The 24,537-nt window shown below is 34.3% G+C and overlaps 1 protein-coding gene across 1 annotated transcript in view; it reads left to right on the top strand.

The window, feature by feature from the left end:
- LOC118838251 (adenylate cyclase type 2) overlaps positions 1 to 24,537 on the top strand; it is a 161,620-nt gene that overhangs the window by 5,573 nt on the left and 131,510 nt on the right. Inside the window, exons 2-8 of the mRNA XM_036745494.1 lie at positions 3,942 to 4,090; positions 9,521 to 9,632; positions 12,594 to 12,721; positions 20,161 to 20,319; positions 20,953 to 21,085; positions 22,108 to 22,284; positions 23,857 to 23,900. Coding sequence (XP_036601389.1) covers positions 3,942 to 4,090; positions 9,521 to 9,632; positions 12,594 to 12,721; positions 20,161 to 20,319; positions 20,953 to 21,085; positions 22,108 to 22,284; positions 23,857 to 23,900 — 902 coding nt within the window. The remainder of the gene's footprint in view (positions 1 to 3,941; positions 4,091 to 9,520; positions 9,633 to 12,593; positions 12,722 to 20,160; positions 20,320 to 20,952; positions 21,086 to 22,107; positions 22,285 to 23,856; positions 23,901 to 24,537) is intronic.

Below are 24,537 nucleotides of genomic sequence, written 5' to 3'. Positions count from 1 at the left end.
TGCTTCCTTCACATAGAATTGGGCTCCGTGCATCGGCACTAAGTAGACAGCCTTTTATGACATACTCTTCCTGTTTGGCTCCCTGACTTCAGAAGCTTCTGGCTCCAATCTTTGCCCTATAGATTTCAGAAGCATTCAGCAGATTGCTCATCTCTGGATGGCACCATTGCAAACACACTCACATAGCTCTCCCTTCTACCCCATTTCCTTGCTTTGTGAAAAAAAAAATCCCCCACATCCAGGCACACATGTCATGGAATTGAAATCCTGAGAATTCTAATCAGACTCATGGAAAACATAATTAAGTAAGAAATACATTTTAATGTGCTCCTGTTACACAGAAGGAGCAGATCTAGACCAGGGGTGGGGAATCTGTGGCCTCGAAGTCACATGTGGCCTCGTAGATGCAGGTTCCCCACCCCTGATCTAGAGAAACATAGAATAAAATATTGAACCTGGACTACCTTGACCTGAAGGTGAATCCCACCTGGTCATTTAACTTCCTTGAACCTCAATATGCTCATCTGTCAGAGGAGGGTAATGAGAGAGACCTGCATCATCCTTCTCACAAGGTTGTTGTGTGGTTCAAATGACATTCTCTGTGTTAAGTGCTTTGCAAACCTTAAAGTCCTGTTTAGTTAGTTATTATTGTTAGTACTGCTGCTATTCTGATGATGATGATGAAGATGCCCTGTAGATAGCTGGAGCACAAAATAGAGATTGACGCTGGCGATAAAGATTTAGGACTGATATGGATAGGGATAATAGACGAAGCTGTGGGAGGGAGCAGTCACAGAGGATGACGTTGAAGTTGAAATTGGAGTCCTTTGACTACCTATAAGTAGAGAAAGTGGCCTATTGGGAAACAGGCATTTTTATACCTGTTTTTATATATGCATATACACATATTATATATGTGTGTATGGGCACACACACTGTAGAAATGCCACTAAAATATTTTAGCTAAGGATTGTCCTCCATTTCTATGCTTGTAGACACAGTGCTTAAATATAGTACCTAGAAGATTGTAGGCACTTAATAAATGCTCATTGACATTGACATCTCTCTGGAAAATAATGTGTTTTCTACACTACCAAGGTGAATTACATTTTAAAAACATATACCAAGTCTGATGCAAATTCTTTTTTTTCCAATTATTTATTTATTTCTAGTTTTCAACATTAACTTCCATAAGATTTTGAGTTTTACATTTTCTCCTCTTCCCCCCTCCCCAAGATGGCATGCTCTCTGATATAGGTTCTACTTATACATTCATATTAAACATGTTTTGACATTAGTCATGATGTAAAGAAGAATTAGAACTACTGGGAGGAACCACAAGAAAAAAGACACAAAACAAAACAACAAAGGAAAAGGAGAGCAAGTGGTTTGCTTCCAACTGCATTCAGACTCCCAAGTTCTTTCTTTGGATGTGGAGAGCATTTTCCACCGTGAGTCTTTTGGAGTTGTCTTAGATCCTTACCTTGCTGAGAAGAGCTAAGTCTATCAAAGTCAGTCATCTCACAATGTGGCTGTTCCTATGCACAGCATTCTCCTGGTTCTGCTCATTTCACTCAGCATCAGTTCATGTAAGTCTTTCTAGGTTTTTCTGAAGTCTGCCTCCTCATCATTTCTTATAGCACAATAGCATTCCATTACATTCATATACCACAACTTGTTCAGCAATTCCCCAATTGAAGGACATCCCCTCAATTTCCAATTCTTTGCCACCACAAAAAGAGCTGCCATAAAAATTTCTGTACATTTTGGTCCTTTTTCCCATTTTTATGATCTCTTTGGGATACAGACCTAGAAGTGATATTGCTGGGTCAAAGGGTATATACACAGTTTTATAGCCCTTTGGGCATAGTTGCAAATTGCTCTCCAGAATGTTTGGAGCAGTTGACAACTCCACCAACAATGCATTAGTGTTCCAATTTTCCCACATCTTCTCCAACACTTATCTTTTACCTATTTTGTCATGTTAACCAATCTGATAAGTGTGATGTGGTACGTCAGAGTTGTTTTGATTTGCATCACTCTAATCAATAGTGATTTAGAGCATTTTTTCATGTGACTATAGTTAACTTTAATTTTTTCCTCTGAAAACTGCCTGTTCACATCCTTTGACCATTTCATGAAAATTCTTATAGACAGTGTATATAATGCCATGGTTCTGATGATGATTTTGGAAGCCTCAAGCCCCATACACAATTAATATTTAATATCTGCTGTTGAATTAATTTGAGGATCATCTGACAGAAATATTAATAAGGAAAATAGTCACTATTTTTGTGCTTTTTTCTTATTCATTTTTTTCATTAATTCAACAATTGTTTGAGTACCTATTATAAAGAAGTCACTGTGCTAGGAATTGTGGAACACATAGTAGAAGAGTTAGATGGAATAGTGGGTAAAGTGGGAAAGTTAGAGTTGGAAAGACTTGAGTTTTAATCCTGCCTCAGGCACTTATTAGCTGCTTGTCTATGAGCAAGTCAGTTAACCTCTCTGTTTCAGTTTTCTCATCTGTAAAAAAAAATAATATAATATATAATATAATAATAGTATCACCTAACTCACAGAGTTGTCGTGAAGATCAAATGAAATAATGTGGAAAGTGCTTTGTGAAACAAAGTTCTGTATCAAAGCTAGTTATTATTGTTTATATACATATATATACCTGCATGTGTATGTATTTATGTATGTATTGACATATATATATATACACATGAATAAGGAGTTGCTTTAAAAAAAACTTAGATAGATTCTCAGATAAAGACCTCATAGCTCAAATATATGAAGAACTTCGTAGAATCTATAAGAATATGAGTCATTCCCCAGTTGATAAATGATCAAAAGATATGAACAGGTAGTTTTTCCAAAGAGATCAAAACAATTTATAGTCATATAAAAATGTTCTAAATCATTATTGATTAGAGAAATACACATTAAAATAACCTTGAAATATCATTTTACACCTATCAGATTGGCTAAAATGGTTTAAGGGGAAAGCAACAAATGTTAGAGGGTATATGGAAAAATTGGGGCATTAATTTACCATTGATTGAATTGTGAACTGGTCCAAACATTTTGGAGAGCCATCTGGAATTATGCCCAGAGAGTTATTAAACTACCTTTGACCCAGCAATACCAACACTAGGTCTGTTTCTCAAGATGATTAGAAAAGATGGAATAGAACCTATATGTTCTAAAGTGTTTATAGCAGATCTCCTTGTGGTAACAAAGAATTGGAAATAGCAGCGATGCCCATCAATTGGGAAATGAATGGCTGAAAAAGTTGTGGGGTATGATTGTGATGGAATACTATTGTGCTATAAGAAATGATGAGCTCAACTATCTCAGATGGATAGACTTGCTACCTTTATAGAGATTGTTTTACAGTGATTTGATTGCTGCTTTTCCTTAGATTGGAATCACTGGTGGAGCTCCATGGATGGATCTTTATTATAATGGCTAGTTCAGCTGTGACTGCCTTTGTGGGGAAAATAAAAAGTGGCATCTTGGCAAACTTTTACAGTACAACAAACCATATACTTTGATTCCCAAGTAGAATCACAACAAGAACCACAAAAAAACCAAGTGTTTTCTTTCTTAGGTTAACCATGTTCTGGTATGTGAATGGCATTTCTCTTTCAATAATTTAAAAATCCAATTTGAAATATGATCTCCTTGGGGAAGAAACTGTGTTTTCCTTTATCCTCTGCAGAGCTGAACACATTCATGAAATTCAATAATAATAAACAATGTAATAATCCTCTCTGACCATGGAAAAATTACTTTTATGTGTTTTTGTTGATGGGGACCTGGGCAAAGATGAGTCCTTTTAAAATCCAATGTTGATTTTTAGTTACTATTTATACAATGTTAGTTATTTGAAATATCCTTAGTAGTTGTTTTTATTAATCACTACTTTGTTCTAGGAGCGTCTTCTGCTCTCTTTACTGCCTGCTCACATCGCCATGGAAATGAAAGCAGAGATCATTCAGAGGTTGCAGGGACCCAAAGCAGGCCAGCTGGAAAACACAAACAACTTTCACAATCTCTATGTCAAGAGGCACACCAATGTGAGGTATTGCGCTTTGTTCACGTTTATTAGCAGGATTTGTCAAGTGATCTGACCAAAGAATGAATGGATTTCCCTGTGCTTGTGCATTTGGAGTCCAGATCTTAATGTTATATCATTAATTCTAATCTGCTATTCCTAAGATCCTATCCCATGTTTTAACTATTGTTATGTGTATTGACAAAGTGACTGTCACCTTCATGTCTGCTTTCAGGGAATTTGCAGTTATAGAAAACACTGAGTAATTTGAGAGCATCTATACTTTCTTGGGATATCTTCCTTTCCCAATCATAATTCTGCTTTTTCTTAAATGAACATTATTGAAAATGAGTTAGGTCCAATTTTTGAAAAGCACATTAATAGAAACAAGTTGGTGTGGTGAAATGGAGTGCTAGACTTGGAGCCAGAAAGATCTAAGTTCAAATACTTGCTTATCCACTTAACTGTTATATTAGTAATAAGTACTGCTATTAGTAAAATTACTATCATTACTATTAACTAATAAATTACCATTAATAGTAATAAATATTACTCGTAACTAATATACTAGTGACTTACACAAGTCATTTAACTTCTCCCTGCCTTAATTTCCTCATCTATAAAATGAGTGAGTTGGATTCATTCCCTTCTAAGCTCTTAAATCCTATGGTCCTGTGCAATGCTAGCTGAGACTCTGGCAAATGCCAACTCTCAAAAAGTCCAAAGGCAAAAATGATTGTGCTTTAAGGAACTTAAAAAAGCACATGACACTTTCACCATTGACGAAAAGCATATGAAAGTACCACTTAGCATTAGCATAAGCATCAACAATATGAGATATCAGAAATGCTGTGCTTAAGTGCTCTGAAACAGGGTAATTAATTTATGTCTTGCAAATTCAAAGCAACCTTTTAAGATGCTAAATATATAGTCAGTGTAATTCAAAGATCATTTATTAACACCAGCTATGTGCCAAGAAGTAGTCCCTATCCTTAAGGGGTATGGTCTACTGCAGAGAAATGTGCACACAGAGAAGCACTTACAACGATATAAAAAATGACTGAAGACTGGGGGTTAGGGAGAGAGGTGATCAGGAAAGGCCTCATTTTATTAAGTGTCACTTGAACTGAGCCTTGAAGGATGCTAGGCATACTAAGAGACAGCAATGGAAGAAAAAGAAGAAAAACAACAGAGCATTCCAGGCATGGGGGACAGCCTGTGGAAAGGCATGTGGACCAGAGAGAATGCCATAGTTTGTTAAGGAGGCCAGTTTGGCTGGGAAGTAGAATACATGAAGAGAAGTATTGTGAAATCAGTCTGGACAGAAAAATTGGAATCATATTGTTAAGGGCTTTAAATGTCGATCAGAGGATTTTTTTTTTATCCTAGAAGCAACAGGGAACCATTGAAATTTCTTAAGTGGGAGAATATGTTAAGATCTGTGCTTTAAGAATATCAGTTTGTCTGCCATATGAAAAAAGGACTGGAGAAACGCAAGACCAGAGTGAGGGAGACCGTTCCATTAGATAACAAGCATTTACTGAGAGCCTATTATGTACTAGGCACTGGGTATCTATAGATAGATAAAAATGAAACAGACCTTCTGTGCCACTGGATGCTAATTAGGAGACCAGTGAGTTCATCACTACAGTAGCACAGGTAAAGGTGATAAGGGTCTAAATTAGTGTGAGGCTCTGTAAGTAGAGAGAAAGGAACAATTTTAAGAAATGAATATTCTTTCATATCTATTCTTTTTACACACAAACAAATCCACTAAATGTTGAAATAGAGAATATTTTATTTCATCTTTTAAATAATTTTGTAACAAATGAGATGAGTTACTGACCCTCAGTAATCCTTTCTAGAGGTTCTGAACCTTTTGTGTGCCATGGACCTCTTTGGCAATCTGGTAAAGCCTATAGACCCCTTTTCACCATAATGTTTGTAAATTCATAAAATAAATTACATCAAATTACAAAGAATACCAATAACCTCTTCCACATAGTGAATGGGGGTGAAGGGGTTAGGGGCAGGGCACCCCTGCTACCTAGAAAATCTGTGTAAAAATTTTTGGCCCTCTTTTGTACCAGAGAAGAAGTCTGATTCTTACTTTTTTATGGGTTGTTTACAGTAAAATTTGGGTTAAGTATTTGATCACAGGCTCTATATCATCTCCTGGACTTCATGTGGCTTCTGCAAAGCTCCCAAAAAAATCCCATCTAATTTCTCATTGTGACCCACAACATATCAAAGCCATGATAGGAAAAGTTGCAATGTGGAAGGGATAACTGTATATTGAAATGTAATAATGAAATATTTTTAAGTGAGTTCATGGACCCCAGGTCAAAAACTGTTTTATCCAAATGGAGCCCTTCTCCCTGGATGGCAGGATGTGTTCCTTTAGCCTCGCTGATGTCCATATCACCTCTCCATCTGGCTTCTGGGAGGGGATCTGCTCCAGGGGAGTGCTAGGCTTCATCACGGGGCAGTTTCCATGAGTACCAAGCATATCTGTATATTTTGTTTAATAACTGTGACATAGAATAGTTAAAGATTCTGCAGAACATTGGAAGAAGGTGACTTTGTAAAGGATAAACTAAATGCCCTCTTACAGAAAGGAAAGCCAAGCAAGATAGTCTTTAAAGACAAAAAATAAATGTATCTCTCTATAGGAAACATTTCTATATGTTGTAATTAAAGTTAAGAAGCTTGCAGAGATTTCTTAGCGTAAAGAAAACCTGATTAAATAAGGTTCCAGAATAATAAGAAATGAAAGGATTAAAAACATTATCCTGACTAGGTATTGCCAGCCCTGAAGGCCCAGGATTTTACAGAAAGGCAGCATTCACAGTGCTTGATAAGGGAGAGTATTCAGCCCAATGCTATTCTTCAGCCTCAGATGCAGACCAAAGTTCAGCCATCATTCTCTAATCCCTATAAAGGTTTGTAAGTGACTGATAATCCACACTTGTAAAGATAAGCATAGATTTAAATGAATGGAGTCCCAGAAAAGCAAAGGTTGAGTCTCATAGCAAATATCTTTGAGTAAATATTAGCCCTGATATTCCAGGGTTAAAGGGAACTATGAATGACTAAAAACAAACACAGAGAGCTGTTAAACAGCACTGGGAAATCAATGGCAGGCGGGCTAAAATTTGGTAAAAATGATAACGTGGATTGTGTATTTTAAAATGACTCGAAAAATATATGAAATTTAAACAAATACACAGAGACATGGCACACACAGACCAACCAAAGAGGGCAAATGGAAAGCGAATTGGTGTTCTCAAAATGGACTATACATAATGTGTTACTCGTCATACTGTAATGTTTACTTGCTGGCTTAGGTAGAGAAGTGGGTTTCACATTATTAGTGAATCCAGGCCTATCTATAAAAAGTATGCTGGTAATTGAGGCAGGAACTAAATTGTTGCTATTGTTTTTTTTCCCCAAAATGTATTTTATTTTCCCATGTCAGCAGTCCCTGGTTCACCTGACATGAGCAACCCACTTTTATGAAGCAACATAATAGAGGACAGAGCAGTGGACTTGTAGTTAAAAGGACTTGGGTCCGTAATACTCCTTAGATACTTACTAGCTGTGTGACCTTGGGCAAGTCTTTAAGCTTTGATTTCCCAATCTGTAAAATTGGGATAAAAAAAAACAAACACTTCATAGGTAGTTGTGAGAATAGAATGAGATTTTAAAGCAGTATGTAAATGTAAGTTATTTATTTTGCAACGGTAATCTAGAAACATTAATGGCAAGTATGAGAAAAAAGCACTTTAAGTTATAGTTTGGGGTGAGGGGGCAGGAGCAGTGTTTCCAGTCAGTTAATCCAATGACAACACATTAGAGAATTCAGTAAATTAATTGTTTGCCACTTCACTTGAATAAGAAAAACTAATGTTGATACTTAGAATAAAAGTGAGAAGACAGACATATGCAAACAGAACTATATTGATGTTGGCCTAAAAAAATTAAATTCTATTTAGTTACTCAAGTAAGTGATGCTAAATACATTTTTGACCTGAGTCTTTCAGATTTGATATAAAATGTTCCCCTAAGGTAGCAGGCTGTTGTTAACCCTCCCTTTCACCTTGTCAAGTGTAGAACTGGAATTCAAGTAGTTTTCTTTGGCTAAAGCAACCAGGTGTAGATGGAGATCCTTGAATTCATTGTTCTGTTGTTGTTAGTCCTTCATTTTCAAAGAGGACTAATGACATCATGAGTATGATGACTTGTCCATGAATTGGATTTAAGTGAGAAAGAGTTGTGCAAAGTCATCAACCTCCCTCTCTCCCCAAGTCATCGAAATCTGGTGGCAAAACAAAAGTCAAGACAACCAGTAATGGCCCACTCCTCGAATTCACACCATATCACAAATGCGTGAAGGAATTTGGGCTACTTAACCTGGAGAAGAAAAAAAATTAGTGGTGAACATAACAGTTCTTGTCATATATTTTAGAGTCTATCATGCCAAAAATAAAAGGATGTGACTTGTTCCATTGTTCCCTGAAGACATAACTAGGAAGGATGAGTATGTTACAGAAATACAAAATAAAGTACTAAGTAAGGTATGAACAGGAAGATGAGAGGGGCATATTCAATAGAAAAACAAATCTTTGTTAAGGAAATAAATCTTAACATTTTAGAGCTATCCAGAAGTGGTATGAGCTGCTATGGTAGGTGGAGGGTTCCTCTTCACTTGTCCTTAAGATAAGGTTGGATGGACACTTGGGAATATAGTGACGGAAATTCCTTTATGGGTACAGGATAGATGGTCTCCAATTTTATGATTCTGTGAGTCATCATTATTATAGATTTCATTGAATTGTACTTTATTCTTATAGAACACTTCACAAATGTTAATATCTTTTATTCTCACAACAACCTTCTAAGGCAGGTGGTGCAAATATTATTCCTGTTTACAGATAAAACAACTGAGGCTGAGAGATTAAGCAAAAGGTCACTTAATAAATAAGAGGTAACTATGGCACTCAGTCACATATCCAGGGATCTTTCCACTATTCCGTGTGGTCTCAGAAGGTCTTCCTAAGCATGTATATATACATATACATGTACATATACATATACATATACATATATATATATACACTATGTGTATATATATATATATATAACTATGTCCTCTGCACAACTCATTTTTACTGCCCCCCCTTAAGTTAATGGAGTCATGATCAACAATAGATAAAGTGCAAAGTTCAAACTAGAAAATTAAGCATAAAAAGTAGATGGTTGCTTTCCATCTTTGAATTAACACCCCACCCCAGGAAGCTCTAAGTGTTTTTGCAAAGGAAAGTATTCAAAATAAGGAAGAATTCAAGGAGAGAAATTATATTCTTCATGTGAAATCAGTAAACTGGTGACCATTTGTGGGGAAATATTTCTTTTCCTAATAAATGTTTTTAAGCACTGATTCCTTTATTTTGATAGCATTTTATATGCGGACATTGTTGGATTCACCCGTCTGGCTAGTGACTGCTCTCCAGGAGAACTGGTACACATGCTGAATGAACTCTTCGGAAAGTTTGATCAAATTGCCAAGGTGAGTCACTGATGGGAAGAAGCACCCTCTGCTTCACTGACTTGCTCCTGTTCCTTCTTTTTAAAAATTCACCTTTTCAGAAAAATGCTGTCCGTGAATCCATTTGTAAGTAAACCAACTTCCTCACTATTACAGCCTGTCTTCTAGAGATCTAAAGCATGCCTATGCAGTGATGAATACCACTTTCTTAGCTAGCACAGCATGAAATTATATTTCAGCATAAATCAATGGTGATCAGTACTGGTGCCCTGCAACGGAGTTTTGTGTTGCTTTTCATGAATTGATCCAACTTCACAGAACGATACTAAAAAGAAAATCAAGTGCAAACAATGGGTGGAGAAGGGGAAATAGGAGAGAAAATAGAAAGACAATAGATTTCAAACAAATGCACACTTTTGAGAAACTAGTTAACTACTTCTTATTTATACTTCAATAGATCAACAATATGGTTTCATCAACCTATCCAGAACTTAATAAATAATATGTCTTAGGACATTACTGGGAGCTTGAATTAAAGTGAATTGCCATACTTCATACCAAAAAAAGGGCACATTTTGTCCTGTCATTTTAATCCAACTAAGTGCATTACAAGCAGCTAAGCAGTGCAGTGAATAGAGTGCTAGATGTGGAGTCAGGAAGACCTGAGTTCAAATGCAGCTGTAGACAGTTACTAGCTATATGCCCTTGGTAAGTCACTTGACCACTGTCTGTCACAGTATAGTAAAGTATTACCTTTCTTTTTGTGGACTTTAGTTCTGTACCACCTACTCTAGAACCTACCTCCTGAACTTGGCACTCGCAGGTTACAGGAGATATGGTCAAGACCAGATGAGATAATATTTATGAAGTGCTTTACAAACCTTATAACACTATATAAATGCTAGATATTATTATACAATAAGTTTCACAAAAGTAAAAACTAATCTGTCTGTGTTTTACCGTCTATGAAAGATTTGTTTCAGAGTCTTCTATATGCATTTATAAGTCAAGAAACCAGGGATATGGTACCCTTACCCAAACTTTCATTGGTTTGACAGTTTTTAACATTTTCATATACATAGCTTATCAAGAACTTCTCTTCAAAAAACTATAAAGTCATACTCGAACCCACTCACATTCCTTTATTTATCACTGTCTCATTTGACTCCTTTGCTGCTTGAACAATTAGCCAAAAGAGAATGGGAAACCAAGTATCAGCAGTGACGTGGGATTCATCTTCAAGCAATTGTGATTTTACATGTAGTGTTACTCTCTCCTTCAGTGTAGACAATATGATAGATGTGAGATGATGTCTTAAAGCTGTTTTAATTCGTGTTTCTCTAATCAATGATGATTTAGAGCATTTTTTCATATGACTGTTAACTATAGCTTTGATTTCTTCATCCAAAAACAGTTTGTTCATGTCCTTTGACCATTTATCAGTTGGGAAATAATTCATATTCCTGTATATTTTACAAAACTCTCTATATACTTGAGATATGAAACATTTAGCCAAGAAATTGTCTATAAATTTCCCCAAATTTTCTGCTTTTCTTCTAATCTTGGCTGTATTGGTTTTATTTTTACAAAACTTTTTTAATATAATCAAAATTATCCATTTTTACATCTCACAATGCTTTCTATCTCTTGTTTATTCACAAATTCTTCTTCTAGTCATAAGTCTGGTACATAACATGTTCCATGTTCTTCTAATTTAATTGTAATGTCTCCTTTTATGTCTATGTCATGTATTCATTTTGACCTTATCTTGGTAAAAGATATTGGTCTATAACTGGTTTCTGCCAGACTGCTTTCTAGTTTTCCCAACAATTTTTACCAAATAGTGAATTCTCTTTACATTTATCAAATACAAGGTTACTATAATCATTTACTACTGTGTATTGTATTTCTACTCTGTTCCACTGATCTACCTTTCTATTTCTTAGCCAATACCAGATAGTTTTGATAATTACCACCTGATAATACAGTTTAAGATCTAATATTGCTAGACCTCCTTCCTTTACATTTTTTCAATAATTCTTTTGATATTCTTGACCTTTTGTACTTCCAAATTAATTTTGTTATTATTTTTTCTAGCAATACATTGTTAATAATGAAATTAAAATGGAAAATATTTCAAACAAACAAGAGCTTAGTACACTGAGTTTAATGCAAACTTTAAACTATGCAAAATTAATTCATTTGCTTTATTTTTATGAATTTCATATTCTGTTGAGATTCAGAATCTATATTTATAAAGTAGCAGAGGGAGGCCTTATTAAGAGATAATTGTTTGCTTTCTTACACTGGGTTAAAATAATGCTATCAGGCATTGTTAAATACAGAATTTATGTTGTCTGAAGTAGACATCAAAACAAGCACTGGCCTCTTTTTATTTTCTGAAAGAAGAAAAGGAATATGCTGGGCAGAATAACTCAGATTTAAGATTAGATTTAAAATAAAGATAGGCTTTTTCTTTCTCCTTTTATGAATATGTGTGTGTGTGTGTAAACTTTTATGAGGAATTTTAAGTTTATTTCCTATAGTCATTTTTTGCATTTTATTTATATTATATTAATGCATACAATAGTAGAAACTCCTTAATAGAAAATTAGAATGAGAGGAGGGAAGGTTGCATTGAAAACTATAGAAAGGGTCAGGCCAGAGTCTATTGACCAAATAGAATTTAATTATTTTTTTAAATTTTAAATGCCAGCTTCTAAATACAGACCAGTCTAGATCATTCTGCCTACTCTTCTGCTGTTCTTTTCTCTCTTTACCTTCCTCTTCTCCTTCCAAAATGGGTGAATGAGTAAGAAATGGTAATGGAAAATCTTTTTGCCTTGATTTTTCTTTCACCGCAAGCATAGATGACTACATATTATTATCAATAAGAATAAAACCGTTCATATTACATGAATCTAAAAATCCTACCAGTGTTCAAGGACTTCATGTTACTTCTAACATTTTTTTTTCCTTCAGGAAAATGAATGTATGAGAATCAAAATTTTGGGAGACTGCTACTACTGTGTGTCTGGCCTCCCTATATCTCTTCCAAACCATGCCAAGAATTGTGTTAAAATGGGACTAGACATGTGTGAAGCAATAAAGTAAGTACAAAGAAAATGTTTACTTTCAAAATTAAAATGACCTAAAATTTTCATCCCTGGATATACTGTTTCTTTAAAATAGTTATAGACTCATTTAAAAAGTTCAGCATTATTTGTGATAACAACAAGGCTAGAAAGAAAATGTGCATTCAACAACCAGACAATGACTAAATAAATTAAGTATTAACATAATGGAATGTTACTATGCCATTAAAAAATGATGAGAAGCAAGAATTTAGAGAAACATGGGGAAAACTTCATGTAATGATGCAGAATGAAGAAAGTTGAGATAAAATAACAATACATGTGATGACCACAACAATGTTAATAAAACCAACTTGGAAAGACAACATTCAGTGTTTGTACCACACTGCTCAAGCTCTCCTTTCTGTTAACAATCCATAATCCTCTTTTTTTCCCTTAGGGGGTGTACTTTGTAGAATGGAATTTTTCAGTTATTGTTGGGACGTATCTTCTGTCAAAATAAAATATCTGTCTTTTTAAAAGACATGGAACCATAGAACATTAAAGCTGGAACCCTAGGTTACTTCTAGCCCAAATCTTTCATGTTACATATGAGGAAAAATTTATCAATCTATTTCTATCTTTTAACACTTTTATAAACCAAAGAACATAACAGTAAGATCAAGGGAATTAGAGCTAAAAGGAACCTTAAAGATTGTCTCTAGTCTAAATCCTTCATTTGGTGATTAAGAAAATTGAGGCCTACTCTGGAGCAGCTAGGTATCATAGTCTAGGGTGCTAGATCTGGAGTCAGTAAGACCTGAGTTCAAATCCAGCCTCAGACACTTACTAGCTGTGTAAGTTTGGGCAAGTCACTTAACCTCTGCTTGCCTAAATTTCCTCAACTATAAAAAGAGGATAATAGTATCACAGATCTCACTGGGTTGTTGTGAGGAATAAATTAGAAAATATGTATAAGTCACTTAGCACAGTGCCTGGCATATTGAAGGCACTATATAAATGCTGGCTATTATATTATCATTATTATTATTATTAGATTCACTGGATCTTTGGTGGAGGAAGGGAACAAAACTTTAGTTTGTTAATTTCATGGCTTAGGAATAGCAACTTATCATTTTTCATATTGCTATGTTAAAGCATATAATATACACTTTCTTCCTCAAATATTTTCACTATAAAATAGAAGTAATAATTATATCTGTGCATCCTAGTCCTCCACATTCTTCTGTTAATGATTTTTTAAAAATGGAGTAAGCCACACATGAAGACATCAGCATATATATGTCAATATGTGTATATGATAGAACCATATATAAAGAGAGAGCTAGCGGGGAATAGCATAAAGTTGAGGTAAATAGTGATTGAAAGACATTTATAAATAAGGTTTTCTATCCTTTCGAGTTTCGAATGAGACAGTATTGGTATGAGGAAGAAGGAATAAGTGATGATTGCAATCTAACAGCTAATTTCTCTAATCAATCCTCACAGGGTTATAGCAGCCTTGCTTTCTAACTTAGTGCTACTTTCCATATCTTGCTATCAGGAAAGCTCAGTTCACCAGCACCATAGGAAATATAGGAAGAAATGGAAAAGAAGTAAAGTGGGAAAAGAAAGAGCTGACTAGAGGAAGAAGAGGAAATATTGACTCACTCTCTAACTCCCGTCACTAGCAAGCATCTGAAAACACTTTGCTTTTTCACAAAATGTAACCCTTTAATGTCCCTGAAGTCAAAATGTCTGCTTTATGTAAAAAAAAAAGTTTCTTGAGCAGGGTATCCTGCTCAAGAACTTGAAGGTTGAACCTGAGGAGTGTTGTTCAGTCCCAAAAGGAACTTTGCTGTGATTATTAGATTGAACAAAAAGGGAAAGCAAAGTGGAGGCAGGAGAAAGCCTTTATAATAGAAAGAAAATTTTTTCCCCTTCAATGTCTTTTCAAAATCAGGTGGGAGAGAATCATCAAAGAAAAAAGTATGTAGGTAAACATTGTTCTTTCTTATCCACTCCACAGGTTCTCCAAGGGTAATTATATTACAATTATATCTACACATTGGCAGTATCAGGAAAATTAAACTAGAATCTTTTCATTATATCAAGCATTTCAGAAATATATCTCATATGACTCTGATTAGAAATCTTGAACCAAATACAGTGAGAAAAGTGGAAAACATACCCAGGCTTGTTTTTCATTGGCTCTTTAAGCCCAGTTGAAGAAAATTATTTCTCTGAGTGCCTATCAGGGTACTTCAGGGTATTCTCTTACCTCCGTTATCTGCCATGCTGAAAACTGATTGGGTGACATTCTTTGTGATGAGGTACTTTGTGCCACTACAGATTACCATCAGCAGGCTTGGAAAAATTAAGATTCTCTTACTGGCAGAAAAGTAAAGAAATACATCAGAAATAAAAATTAGAGAATGTTCCTGATTTATAGTATAGTTAAATATTTCATGAATCAAAAATATGTATATTTATATTTTATGCCCTCTCAGCTTTCCAAAAGGATTGTGCACAGCTAGTTTATTGGTATTTCTCAAAACAGGGAAGATATTTTATATTGTTATTTAAAATTTTTGAAAACAATTATATGAATTTTTGATGCAGCCATTAGGTTATATCTACAAGAAATTAAAACAATTGTTCCATTTAATCATCATAGTCAAGACCAGTCCACATGAAGGAAAGAGATATTTGAGTCTTTAGGAAGGCTGTTGTTTAACTAAATAGACCAGTACATTCAGCCAAAATGGTGAGTCCATTAGTCTTGCACAGGCTTCATGTCTTCCCTTGGCTAGGAGCCTAATTTGGCTTTTTCTGGCAATATTTGGGTAACTGACATTCAGTTAAAATTGTATTTTCTCATGAATATTAAAGATAAAATGCAAGTTATACGCCTATGATAAATCTTTTAGGATTATTGCTTTAAATGCCCACCCTTTCAAAGAGTAAGCCCAGCCATTTCTTCACAAATTACTTGCTACATTTGCCTCAGTCACCTAATCCATTGAATAAACCTTGATAATTTTTATTAAAAAAATATTCTCTTGTGGAAAAAGTGCTTTCTATATGTTCTTGTGAGGTATCTTTGTTTCACACTAAGTGTGCCTATTTTCTCTGTGTCAACAGCAGGAAGGGCAACTTTGAACTTAGTTTACTACCATTTTCAGAAGTTTTTGGTTTCGCCTGCAGTGACACAGAGTGTTGCTACCTCCTCTTTATGCTAAGACAATAAGCAGCCCCGATTTTCTTCATGTTTTCTCCTGAAGTACAATTCTTTCATTGTCCCTAGGCTGAAGATAACAGCATGAATACAATGTGACCATATATCTTTTTATATATTATTTTCATGGATATTTTATACTTATATTGAATTATAGCAAATAATCCTAAATCCAATGCTATATTGGATTTTTCTTTTTCATTTCTTCTATGTTTTGGATTTACATTGACTATTAATCAAAAAGTCATGCCATAATCATTTTTAAAAATCAATTATTTAGAACAATGATCTTTAAGATGAATAATGTGATATATTGACTGCTAGAATGATTGAGGGCTAGAAAGAGTCAGGAAGAGTGAAGTTCAAATTCTATATCAAACACTGGCTGTGTTACCCTGGACAAGTCACTTAATTTTTCAAGCTCCTTTTCTTATCTGTAAAATGTAATAATATCAACTGCCTCAAAGGATTGTTGTGAGAACTGAAGGAGAAAACATGTAGAGTTGCTTTATAAACCTTAAAACACTATATAAAAACTAGTCATTAATATTATTATTATCACACAAGATACAGAAGCTTTTTCAGGAGAGTTTTCTTTGATGTTGACAAAGTGATACCTATTAGCTAGCTGTGTGATACTATCTTGCATACCTTAGCTTTTATGTCTTTCTAAAGAGACATGGGAAAGGAGTATTGTGATCTGCTATTAAGTTTCCCACACAGATAAAATTAGTTTTGTGTTTTTTTTTTCCTATTAACATGTTCTGTTTATACAGAGCTGGGTATTAAGGATATGAAAAGATAATTCCTTTGAGGGAATTAACAAATAACAAAAATATAAGTAATAATTTACAAAATTACCTATTCTATATGCCAAATGAATAGTACAAACAGTAAGACCTACAGGAGTCTTAAGAAAGGAGTAGTGTGCGTGTGTGTGTGTGTGTGTGTGTGTGTGTCTGTGTGTGTGCATGCATGTGTATGTGTGTGTATGGTATATATGCATACACACAGATATACAACTATATACATGTGTATGTGTGTAGCTGTTCTTGATGGGAATGAGGAAGCTATTTCTACCAATGCATATCAATTCCATTACTTTTTTTATAGATTCTATGACTTTTGAGTCTTAGAGAATTGCCTGTGACATGGAAAAGATAAATTTGCCTTATTTCATAGATCCAGTGTCAGAGTCTGATTTGAACTCCTTTCTATCCATTCTGTCATGCTGGTGATATGTAAGAACTTATGTGAATGTACTCTTAAGTTTTATTAGCATAGTTTGCTTATAATAATCAAATTTTAAAATAGATGATTCTAAAATCTTCCTCCATCCTAACCTCCACCAAAAAAAAAAACTAACATGTGCTAAGATTGAAACTAAAGACCAGATATAAAAAGTAGGTGTTATGGAAGACCTCCATCAAAGGTGGATACCTAAATGGGAGACAGACTATCCAGCTCCCCAACAACTACTCCAGGGGAAAAAAAAACTGGTTTGCACTACCTCAAAAAATCCAATGATAAACTATGCCAGAACTGCACAAAAAATCATCCAGAAAATCCTATGGCTAATATAAAAATAATTCCCTCAAACAAAGTGAGAACCATGTACCATGAGTAGTTGTATGGCTGGATGTAGCAAGAATAGAAGAATCTCCTGAGAAAGTGCCATGGTGGGGACCTTGGAAGCCTGAAGGAGAATTCCTAGGTACCTAGCACTCTGTCCTGAAATGCCTAAAGAGTCGGCAGTGAATCTCAGCTACTCAGTGGGGCTTAAGCAGATGTTAATACTCACATTAAAAATTTAACAATTGGCCTAAAAAGCTGATTTGAGCTGGCTCCAACACACTCCTGGACTTAACCCGAAGATGTAGAGGTCAGCAAAGAGCCCATGGAATGCAGAGTTGGATGAAGCTGGTTTGACCAATGCATCCAAAAATTCAGCAGAGGCTCAAGTTTGACCTTGGAAGAAAGCCCTAGTTAAGCAACTAAATCCGGAAAGATGAATAAATAAAATAAAATGTTAACCATTATCGAATTATTGCAAATAAGGAAATAAGCATTTATTATTAAGTGCCTACTATATGTCAGGTACTGTCCTAAGCATTTTCCAACATCTCATTTGCTCTAATCTAATCAAATCTAACTCCATAACAGCTGTAGACAGAGACTCAAAGGGGAAAAATGCATTATCATATACTATCTGAGATAAAAACAATGAAATAAAAACTCTGGAAGAAATAATTTTAAGCACGATAACTTGCCTAGAAGAGAAAGTGGTAACTTATCCAAAAAACAAACTCCCTGAAAAGTAGGATAGACCAAACAGAAATTAAAGACTTCATGAGACAGAAAGATATATTAGAACAAAAGTGAGATATCAGAAAAATAGAATAAAATTTAGGATATCTTATATGAAAAACAAGTAACCTGGAAAACAGGTTGAATAGAGATAATTTAAGAATAACCACACTCCCTAAAAACTATGATTTTTTTGTAAAAGTTCAAATGGTATTTCAAGAAATCACAAAGTAAAACTGCTTAGATACATCAGAACCAGAGGACCAAGTAAAGACAGAAAGAATACACAGATCACTTTCTGAAAAGACTCTCTATATTGCACCCCCCAAAAAAATCTTAGGGATGACATAACCAAAAATCAGAGATCCCATGTTAAACAAAAAATACTGGAAGCTTCCAGAAAGAAATTCAAATGCCAAGCAACTATAGTCAGGATCACATGAGAGCTGGCAGCAGGTACTAAATTTATTCTCCAAAGCTAGCATAATCCTACAGGTCAGGGAGGGGAAGAATTAACCTGTAATGAAGTGGTTCTCAAAATTTTCATCTCAGGATCCCTTTAACTTCTTAAAAATCAGAGGGCATGAAATAGTTTTTTTTTTCATTGGGTTATATCTATCACCATTTACTGTATTTTAAATAAAAATGTTATTTTAAAAATATTTAATTCATTTAAAAATAACAGCTGTAAACTCATTACATATTAACATAAATGACATTTTTATAAAAATAACTACATTTTCCAAAACAAAAAAATAGTGATAATGGCATTGTTTGGAATATTTTGCAAAACTCTTTAATGTCTAGCTTAATATAGGGTTCTCATATCTGCCTCTGTATTCAATCTTTAAAATATGTTGCTTTCATTTTAGTATATGAAGAAAATTTGGACTCATACAGATATGTAATTGGACAAGGAAAGATTTATTTGATTAGACAAATAATGTCTGAGTATTTATATGGAAATAATTTTTACCTTGGGGACCCCAGGTGTCCTTGGACTACCCTCTGAAAACTGCTACTTTAATGGAATAGAGGAATTTAGAAGTGACTCAGATGAATATACCAGAACTAAATAGGAACTTTGAAAAAAAAGAAACAATTCCAAAGAAACCTAGAAAGAAATGACAAAAGAGATGGCTTCTGGGTAGTATGAATTGACCCAGCAATAAGTGAGCAAAACCATGAAAACAATTTATACAAGAGTGCTGTAAAGAAAAACAACTTTGAGAGATTTTCAAAACTTCTGATCAAATAAATGACCAATAATGTCTCCAGAGGATGTATGATGAAGTGTTTGTGGCAGGGGGTAAAGGGGACATGTCAAGGTTAGCAAAAATGATGCATCAATAAAACAGAGCCATCGGAACATTTAAAAAAAATACACAGACGAGAATAGGGAGAAGTTCTGAAGGAAACAGATGAGTAGAACAATTTTGAAAGTAGCATTTAGATTATATTGTATTTTTTAAAATGAAGCATGAAATGGAAATACGTGGCTTCATATAAAATCCTCATTTGTATTCTGCATTTCAAAAAACAGCTGATTTGGTTACTCAGGTTAATCAAAATATTTCTAATCCTTTCTCCTCATACTTATTTTCCAAAAATGAGCACTACCCTATTCTTGTCCTTTAATCAAGATAATTTGTAAACTAGTATGGATGCTGCTGTATTATTCTTTGCTTTGCCCTTCTTTAAAGTCCCTACTCTCTGCCTTTCAGTTAATCTCTGTTACAGGGAGGAATATAATATGTCTACTTTGTTGGCTTCTAGCAGTTGTCTTATACAGCATAATCCAGTTTGTGACAGCATTATTTTTAAACTGTATGAAAAAAGTGATAGAATGTCAGCTGATGTGGTCATAGTTGGAGGATGGGAAAAAGAAAAGCTATTTTATCCATTTTATACAATTTTTTCTTCTGCTTAGGAAAGTAAGAGATGCAACTGGAGTTGATATCAACATGCGTGTGGGAGTACACTCTGGAAATGTCCTCTGTGGTGTGATTGGTTTGCAGAAGTGGCAATATGATGTCTGGTCTCATGATGTTACACTAGCAAATCACATGGAAGCTGGAGGTGTTCCAGGGTATGGCAAATTAACTTCATTCATTACTTAAATCCTCATTATTGACCTGGTTCTTATTTGACAAAATTCTTACCCCAAACATATATTCACAAGTTATTAAATAGACATTAGTTACTATATTTGATGATCTACTTGGCTTAATCATTTGTCTTTTATCAGAAAATTAGGACAGATAAAAACTTGAATTTGATTCCCAATGTTTTAATATCATTTTCCCCAAGATAATTCTTTGATTTGAGCATTGAAAAGGAAAATGCTTTGTATGTGGTTCATTGCACTTCCTGCATAATCCTTTTACATAACTTTCATCAAAAATCTGCACACCTGCAAGTAGAAATGGCTGTAAGCAAAATTTTCAGTTGGTGCAAAGATCCAATTTAAAACTCCTTGTCTCTGTATACATCAGAGAGCACCTCAGTACCACTCACTGATACTGCTGAAATAGACATCACAAGCTGTCGGATATTGGACATACCCAGCCTTTCACTCACATTCAGTTCTTACATGGACACATAGCTTTCCTTTCACCATTCAAATGGGAAAATATTTGTCAAAGTAAAAATTATTTTAACACCACGTGCCAGGAAGACAATTTTCATATTGTCCTGATCAGCTTTTAAAATATAATTGCAGGCGTGTTCACATTACTTCAGTCACCTTAGAGCACTTGAATGGAGCTTACAAAGTCGAAGAAGGGGATGGAGATATCAGGGACCCATATCTGAAGGAACATTATGTCAAAACCTATTTTGTGATCAATCCCAAGGTCAGTACTGATATGAATAGTCTGTGGATGATTTTGAAGCTATTATTTATGAGATAAAACTGTCAGAAAAAAACAACAGAAATGTAAATATTTCAATAATTTTGTAAAGTTTATATCCCAGTAATAAAGTCCTGGGAATATAGAAGACTCTCAGCAAATATTTATGGAGCTGAGTTCAATATTTCTTCTTTATGAGCCCACAATTTATCTTTTTAAGTTTTGTAAAATTGTGTTTATTTTTCTAACCACATTGGGGGGAAAGTTGCTTTGGAGTCTCTACACACAAGCATAATCAATAGGACTAACTTCAAATTGGCACTGAGTTTCTGAACATGTATGCAGTAACGGTGACTTTATTAATTATTCATAATGATGCCTTTAATAGATGGACATCTATTTATCCATCAACATTTATTAATCATCTACTATGTGCAAAGCACTGGGATACAAAGAGAGACACGACATAGATTCTGCTCTAAAGGAACTTAATGGGGCAGAGGTAGATGTAAACTAGTAATTGCGATAGCAAGGGAGAATATGAATAATTTTTAAATGGTGAATTTGTGTTCTGTAGAGTCTTTTAAAAAGCGATAGTGTTTCAGAAATGTTCATGCCAAATTGGCTAAAATAATTTTTTATTCTTATTTTGGTACATGAAAGGATACTTTTCAGTTTCCTGGAAATTTCCTTTATCTAAAACATCTAACTTCCCAAATATTCTAGATAAATTATGTTTTACTATATCTAACTGTTGAAAGTAGACTAAGTAAACTGATTAGAAGTAAATTAACTTATGTAGGGTGTTATGAAGATGTGTCTTCAGCTGGGTTTTAAAAATGTATTGTATAGTTTATGATATATAAATATAGATATTAGCAAAGAAGATGGAGGAAAAGAGATTTACTTATTAAGAAATTCAATCTTAAAGAACCTTGTAAAAGTCATTATATATACTATAATACATAAATGAATCTAATGCTTTGAATGTACAATGTGCCTGCTACTTTATTTTTTGCAACCAGGGAGAAAGACGAAGTCCTCAGCACCTCTTTAGACCCAGGCATACGTTAGATGGAGCCAAGATGAGAGCATCTGTCCGCATGACCCGGTATTTGGAGTCCTGGGGAGCAGCCAAGCCCTTTGCACACTTACATCACAGGGACAGCATGACAACAGAAAATGGCAAGATCAGTACCACAGTATGGACTTTTTTTATGTCACTTAAAGTAGCATAATTATGAGAGGAAACTATATTTTCCCAATATTAAATGTTCCACCATTCCTTGACATATTAACTACAGTCCATGTTAAAACATTTTTAATTTCCTTTTCCGGAGTGATCATTACAGATGGGTAGTTTATGAATTAATACTAACTCCTGCATTCTATGAGTTTTGTCCTTCAGTGACTTTAGTTTCTAAATCCAAATGGTCTCAACTTTGTTATTTTTTATGATAATACTGAATCATTTTGTATTGAATATAACAACTAAGTCTCAGTCTCATATGCACCAAGGGGTAGGGAATCTTATACATCTCAGTAAAAGGAGCAAAAGGCATGAAGCCATTTGTGTTTAATCCATATCGTGGTGCCCTATTTTCATTATCAATATCAAACAATCCTCACTACCAAGAAGTTCTTTCTGTATACACAGCATAAACATATATACCTATATAGATGTATATGCATCCATATATATCTATGTATACTTATTTATCCATATACTGCAATTTATGTATATCTTTCATATATTTGTATATGCTAATAAGTCATCTGTGGACTTTCAACATTAATTTAATAGGACTAATTCAAAAAGCATTTAAGAACCCACTCTGTTTAAAGGACTGTGCCATATGTTAGAAGAAATTTATGGCTTGTTGAATTTTCTAATCTAATAAAAACAAACTCTCCTTTTTGGCATGACATCTTATACTGTCACAGTGGCTGTTGTAGGCCAAAGTCACATTCCACATAGAACAGTGGTCTCTTTGCTGTTATGTAAGAGCAGTATGCTCCCCACACTGTTATTTCTTGGCTTTGATTAATCTGTGGTGTGGAATTGGATAATCAGTTTCTATTGAATGAATGAGTCTGCTCACTTTGTTTTCATAAGAAGTTATAAAGTTTTACTCATGAGACACAGATCTAACAAGAGATTGTAACTTAACCCATTTGGTCCTGCTCATGTTATACTCTGTAGCTTCAACTGTATTCTATCATTTCCATGGGCCTTGTTTCTTTTTTTCTTGAAGTCTTGAACTGTTTTGTAGTCAACACCCTCGTTGTCAAATCTGTTCTTTGGCAAATTTTCAAAATATATTATGTATTTATGTTTTATGTTTGAAAAGTATTTTCATTTTAAACAAAACCTTTAAATATCTGTCTAACCACAAACCCAATAAAATTCCAGTCAGATTTAATCTGACCATCACTGCAGAATCAATTGCTTGGGGCCAAACCTAAAAATGTCTGGATGAAATGGAAAAAGTTGTAGAACCATCCTAATGTTTCTTATGATCCAGATGTTTGCAATTATATAGACAAAACACGTAGGAAATTCACTGCATTTTTCACTTTTCATTTGGCTGTCATGGTGCCATGTAGACAGTTTTGAAGGATAAGGGTCTAGTTGTCTATAAGAATTATTTTTCAGCTACCTACAACTTTCACTGTGAAAACAGATGGCTATGTGGCATTTATGTTGTTGTAGCTTCACAAATTTTCTTGTATGATAATCTGTGACTAATACATATTCTTTTTTTTTCATCCAGGATGTGCCAATGGGTCAGCATCACTTTCAACACCGCACATTAAGGTACATCTTACAGTATCAAATAAGTATAAATGTACTGTTCTCATATTTCTGGAAGGTATACTCTATTATCATCATTTTTAAAAAGCTGGTTCCTTAACGACATGAGCCTTTTGGACTGCTTTCAGTTCTGAAAACAAAATAATATAGTTTAATATCATTTGAATGAAGAAATAATATTGATATCCCATTATTAAAAACTCCATGGGATATACAAATTGTTTTGCTGAATAGAACTATGTTGGAATGAATCCATGACTAACACATGCATTTCTTCCTTCTAAGATTATCAAAGATTAATTCCAGTTTATCCTGTGTGTGTATACATACAATATATATAAAAATATATACATATATACAATAAATAATGTATACACTATATATACAATGTATATACACAACATATGTACTGTATGTGTGTATGTGTCTATGTATGTGTGTAAAAATGTCTGTATATATATGTATCTATGTGTGTATATATATATATATATGTATGTATATACATATATATGCGGGGAGAGAGGGGGTTGGGGGAAGGAGGGAAGGAGAGAGAGAGAATGAGAACATAGTTATACATTGTCTCCCCCATTGGATTATGAGCTTCCTGAGGGCAGGGACTTTTTTTTTTACCTTTCTTTAC

This window comes from Trichosurus vulpecula, chromosome 1 (genome assembly GCF_011100635.1).
Source record: "Trichosurus vulpecula isolate mTriVul1 chromosome 1, mTriVul1.pri, whole genome shotgun sequence".
NCBI lineage: Eukaryota > Metazoa > Chordata > Mammalia > Diprotodontia > Phalangeridae > Trichosurus > Trichosurus vulpecula.
Note: the sequence above shows the minus strand (reverse complement) of the source record. Positions and strands in the feature narration are given on the sequence as shown.